Genomic DNA, 6,406 nt, shown 5'->3' with positions numbered 1-6,406 from the left:
TTATTATAATTTAATAATAATCATGGATGTCGCTGTTAGTAGTTATTGAAAAGTATTTTTATAATTTGTTTAAAAAATCAAAACGTTTACTTTTTTATAATATTTATTTGTTTTTAAAAGGGAAAAATATGTGTTACTTGCAAAAACTTCATTCCGAATTCGGTTAAAAGCCACACATGTCAACGAAGTAAGTATTTACAATTCACTTGGGTATAAATTATCAATAATAATTATAAAATACACGTATAAAAATAAAATGTCCATAATATGGTAGGTACTTCTACATTACATGCCAAGATTCATATAATAATAACAATATAAAATATTCTAAGCTGTAAGCTTTAAGTGTACATATTTTGTTACTATTATTTTAATCTGTTTATTTAATATGTTATGGAATATGGACTATGGCACTATGCGTTGAATCAACTATAAATAATATTTTTTAAATGCATTTTTTAAGATGTCCACACGGTCTACGCGGAACACGGTGTTAGCGGAATGCCGCCTTGATCCTGGTGATGACCTGTTACGTAACATTCACGTAACCCGTTCACTCTGCTACAACCAAATTCACTTCCACCAACTTCTAAATTCAAAATTCAGTCGACTTCGTCTTCCAACAATTTCAATATTCATCTGCCGTCAACATTCCGTAGCCAATCCAATTCGATTCTCCTTCCGACAACTGAAATTGAATTCGCCTTCACTCAACATCGACGGCAATTGTCAATGTCATCCGCACACAGTTTGGCCTAAGGCCTTTCAAAAAATGTTCTCTGTTCGTCGTATTTTTTGTAATATAAGTATTGTTCTATGCCCTATGCCCCTGTGGTATTTTTCATATTATTTTGTAATTTTTTTTCTCCTCAGGGGGGGGGGGGAAGTAATGTGGTGAGCCGTCACCGCAATACTCCCTTTCATCGGTCGCACTGCCGTTGGTTGGCACCACCGTCCGACATGCCACGACGCCGAACGGCGTCTTGACACGTCGTCAAGCCTGCGGTCGATCGATATCATAGTCAACTCCCCAGTCCCGGCCTGTCCCTCTCATAGTCTCGTCCAACAGGTTAGGTAAAAGGTTTGCCGAGAAACGCCGCTCTGTTTGAATGTGACTCTTCGTAACGCCCACCATCTTACCTTCGCCGTTCACCGTCACGTGCAATCTCCGCGAACGAGGCTACGACACCACCACGACGAGATTTTTATTCTCGACGAAGGCACACCGAGCAGAAATAGCACTTGCGATACGTAATCACGGACTAAGATAGTAATTAATTATGAGTGATAAAAGGGCATTGGACGAGTCTTCGAACTCAAACCGTGAAACAAAGAAACCTAAATCTATGGAAAAAAACAAAAATAGTAGTAGTTCAGTAGAGTCAGTTCCGAGTACAAGTGTGTCTAGTATATCAACTACAGGTAAGATACACAATTAATAAAAATCACTTTATCTTACTATTTTTACTTTTAAATTTTGATTGTATCTGTCTCGTAACATATTTTGAATCTCTAAAAACTTATATTACTTGTCATTGAGTATAGCGACCGGAGCCGGTTGGCGAAGGGAGGTCCCTTGAGTGTGGCGACCTGAGTCTTAAATGTGTTACTTTAATTAACAAGGTTAAAATTACTTGTTAGGTCGTCCGTCTGCCCTTTTAGTTAATTTATTGCTGTTATTTTTTCCATGTGATTATAGGTGTATTCATAACTCGTTATAAAACAATTGCCTAAATAATAATTAATATTTATTTTAATTATCATATTTATAGTTTTATTTTATATAACTAGTTGTTTTTGTTTTTAGACTTACCTGGTACGAGTGCTGACAGTAATAAAGGGAGTTATTTATTTGCAACTAGCACTTTCAATTTGGAGGATATCGAAGAAATTACTACTGAGTACCCTGAATTATCTGGAGATAACAAATTTTCTTTCTTTAAAATTGTTGAAGAGGCGGAGGCGGAACAAGACGGATCTTCAACCAGTTCAACCGATGATGAGGAAACCCGGGTCATATTCGATGCTATTAATTCATTTGTGAGATCTGATGAGTCTGCATATGAATCTGGATCCGAAGATCAATAAAACATTAAACATCTTATTCTATTATAGAAAATTATTGATTGTGATAAGCTTAATTTTAATGTAACTAACTTACACATATTTATTATATAATATTATATTTATTATTTATACATGATCTTATTTTAATTGTTTACCTACTGACATCCATTATATGCAATCTGAAATAGGGACAACATTTTTTTTTCACATCATAATAATGACGAATTTGAAAATTACAAAACAAGTGTTCAATAAGGGGGAGGCTAAGAGGCTTTAGCCAGGTTGCACCCTCTGCGTCAAAGGTTTAGACATGCCTATGTCACATTTACTCACACAAATAGATAAAAATATGTATCCTAAGGTAATCTAAAATGAACATTTTTTTTTTGAAAAATATTTATCTAATGTAATGTAATATTTCAAATTATTTATTCTTGAAACTCTGCCATTTTATTTCCCCCTTGAGCATATAAATCAGAATTATATATTTGAATTTAGAATTTTTTTTTTTATTTACCTAACTTAATTATATTTGTGATCGAACTAAAACATACTTGATTTACTTGAATAATGATGTTGTATAGTTTGAAAATAGGGGAAGTAGCCAAGTTATGAAAAGTAATCTAGTTCATCAGTACTCCGAAATTCTTGAGTCCTAGGACTTATTTTTTAATGTTACTTAATTATTATTTTCAGTTCCAACCGCGAATAATCTTATTAGTTATATTCGATACTTTTTTATTTGTTGTATCTACTACAATATTTACTATAATAAACCTAATAACATAGAAAGTTAAGTTATTTAACTTAATCCCAAAACAAAATGTAAATTTATATTAATTTTATAAAATAGTTAACATACCTAGTAATTATATTTATAATATCCACTATTAATGTTTGCTTTAATAAACATATTATAAGACATTGCCTATACATAAATTTTCATAAATCTTTAAATTTCTCAACATAACTAGATACCTACAACTTGCACTCATTATTATTAATTAAATTACTTTGAGTAATATTACAATTTTTTACTAACTTAACCCTTGGTAAACTTATTTAATTAAATACATTACTGTCCATGTATACTAGGTATTCGTTTTAACCTTTTAGTTAATTTATTGCTGTTATTTTTTCCATGTGATTATAGGTGTATTCATAACTCGTTGTAAAACAATTGCTAAAATAATAATTAACATTTATTTCAATTATTATATTTATAGTTTTATTTTATATAACTAGTTGTTTTTATTTTTAGACTTACCTGGTACGAGTGTTGACAGTAATAAAGGGAGTTATTTATTTGCAATTGACATTTTCAATTTGGAGTATATCATAGAAATGACTACTGAGTACCCCAATTTATCTGGAGATGAAGAAATTTTTTATTTTAAAATTGTTGAAGATGATGAAACATCCGAGATATGAACGAGTGTGTGTGTGACATTAGAGCATATGACATTTCTGTATGGTACACTAAAAAAGAGTTTGGTAAAGATTTTGTTGACTATTTAAGTCCCACTATGTTCAACTCATATAATATTTATGTTTGCTATGTTTCTTTTTCTTATAAGTCTTAAAGTAATTCGTTAAATGCCTTTAATTCTAATAATAATTGTTTTTAGGTAAATATTATAGTATTACTATATGTTGTAACTCATATACCTCAACACAAGCTTTGCTTAGAGAGGTCAATAAACGAAAAATTATTGTAAACTATAATTATAATTGTATCTTTGTAATTAATATTGATAAAATAAAAAATAAAATTAAGAATGGATCCAGCAGTGGCGGTTTTAAGGGTTCAAAGAAAGTCGACAAATCAATAAGAGGGACCTTCTACAAAATGTATCAGTAACATACTTACCCCAATTTCACAGAATGTAGATTATAATTAAAATGTAGCTTGACAAAACCATGCAAATATAAAAAAAAAGTGAAGCCATACAATTATAAAGGTTTAATTTGAGTTACGCACTTTTAAATTTTGTACTACACACAATTTTAGAAGCTGCTATATACACAAAAGTCGATGATAAAATTACCATTTTATATTATAATTTATAATTCAAAAAAACAATAATGATGTGTGTACGTGTTTTTGTGTGTTACGGACCGGTTGGCTAGGTTAGCAAGTGAATTGGTGGTGTGGAGGCAATCACTCATTGCTTCTATTTATAATTTTATACTTAATTTAATAATAATGATACTTACTTTAAATTTCAATCAATACTTCATAGTTATAGTTATAGCAATTGTATAGAAATTGTATGACAGTTGTAAGAAACAATGTCCTAACCCGTTAAATGTATAAGCATAATAATATGAAAAACGCATTATATCCACAGCCCTGTTTACCACATTTTTCAATATTTATATGCATGTACCTACGTTGCAAATTTATCGCGAACACGGTTTCTAATAAATCATGATTTACGCTGCTGATTAAGTAATAAAAAGATTGTTATTATACTTATAAAATTATTGTTTTTATTTTCATGCAATCATGAATTATATTATATATTAGTTTATAATTATAAATAATCTTATTTGTGATCAATGGTAGTGGGTAGAATGTAGAATGCCAAACTTAGATTTACGTAGGAATATAAGTATTTATTTCGATCTTTTCTACTTTATTTATTTATAATATTTTCTACTTTTGAAGTATTCCTATATATTTAAATTATTTTATAATTTAAACAATTGTAAATTATATTCCAGTTTGAAATATACTTTTTTTTTGGTTGAAATTAAAAAAAAAAAAATCAACTATAATTTAGGTGGGCCTCAGTGCACAATTTAGGAGGGGCCCCGTTGGCATTCGCCAACTAAACGACCATTAAATCCGCCATACTGGGATCCAGGGAAACCAAATGATTGTAGTTTCTTAAAATGAAATAAATGATTAACTTGATTAAAGATTTTAGAAAAATCTGTGTAGATTATAATATCAGTTTGTGCGTTAGATTCAAACAAGTGAAGTATTATGTATTTTGTTATGGCTAAATATTATGAAGAGCAAAAATTGTTCAGTTTTGACAAAATTAAACGAGAAAATAATTTTAGGATTGATGATATAATTTAGAGATCGGCCGATAATTTGAAATTAGTGAAGGATTACCTTTATTAAAATATAATATGAAATATGTGACATTTTTCAAAGAGATAGAGATACCTTTACTGAGGGATAAAATTAAATATATTGGTTAAAACTGGCGTAAGGATAAATCTACAGTTTTAGAGAAAAATAGAAGGTATGCCATCTGGGCCAGTAGTTGAACTTAATTTCAGGTTGGAAATCATATAAAAAACATCTAGTTCAGTAAGAGTATTACAATTTAAATTTATAGCAAAATTTAAATTAGAGTTATCGTTAATTTGATCTATTTTATTCTCTCTATATTAATGGCTAAAATTGATCACTAATTTAACATAGATTTTCTTAAGTAGTGTATATATCCTGTCCAGCAAAATGACACACCGATTCTGAGCATACCTGTTCAACACCCTGCCACCGAGACTAAAACAAACCGTGGAAGCAGTAGCGTGATGGACGTTAATTTCATAGACAACTTCTAGTAAATGTAATATAAATGCAATAGGTAATCGATAACGATCTAAAATAAAATCAGTTATATTATATGTATCAATACATCGGTGCACTAATACATTAATACATTAATACACCTACTAACACTTGGGATATTTGTGACTTCCCTCTGGAACATTTTTAATTCACCATGCCACTGCAAGGCAGAATGTTGCGTAGGGGTGCGCAAAAGACAAAAATTGTTGTCAAGCAGCAGCACAACTTCTTTCTGAGCAGAGTACAATATACTATATTAAATTGTTATCTCAATAGTTGCCTTTGTATGAATAAAAATAATTTAGGCCTTTAATTATATAATAATACTAGTTTTAAATTCAAAATTTAAAATAATTAAAAACTAAATGTAAGTATTTATAAAATAAGACTTTATTTTAAATCTATAAAGATATATAAACTCATTACTTATTTTACTTATTAGTTTCTAATTTTTTTAATCGGTATTTCGTTTCAACTAAATGTCCTAAGAGGCATGGATTGGGCATTATTAATCTATAATCTATAAAATATTTTTTCTATTACCTATGAAAAACAATTAATAATTATATATTACAAAATATGTAACATGATTTATGATATTTAAATAGTATGTCTGCACTTTATTACTTTGTATTATGTTTATGTTAAGTCAATTATCGACCAACATGTATAACCAACGCAATATTAATGTGTCAACAGTTGCCAAAATAAAATATGACATTTAAAATAACATTATATCGTGTAGAT

The 6,406-nt window shown here is 29.4% G+C and overlaps 1 protein-coding gene across 1 annotated transcript; it reads left to right on the top strand.

Moving 5' to 3' along the window:
• Positions 1-1,012: 1,012 nt before the first annotated feature.
• On the top strand, positions 1,013-2,196 carry LOC100571841. Its single transcript, XM_003244575.4, has 2 exons — positions 1,013-1,422; positions 1,808-2,196. The coding sequence occupies exons 1-2, from the start codon at positions 1,281-1,283 to the stop codon at positions 2,086-2,088; spliced, it is 423 nt and encodes a 140-aa protein (XP_003244623.1). The 5' UTR covers positions 1,013-1,280; the 3' UTR covers positions 2,089-2,196.
• Positions 2,197-6,406: the final 4,210 nt, after the last annotated feature.

This window comes from Acyrthosiphon pisum, chromosome A3 (genome assembly GCF_005508785.2).
Source record: "Acyrthosiphon pisum isolate AL4f chromosome A3, pea_aphid_22Mar2018_4r6ur, whole genome shotgun sequence".
Lineage (NCBI taxonomy): Eukaryota > Metazoa > Arthropoda > Insecta > Hemiptera > Aphididae > Acyrthosiphon > Acyrthosiphon pisum.
The sequence above is the reverse complement of the archived record's forward strand: the minus strand, read 5'-3'. Positions and strand labels throughout refer to the sequence as shown.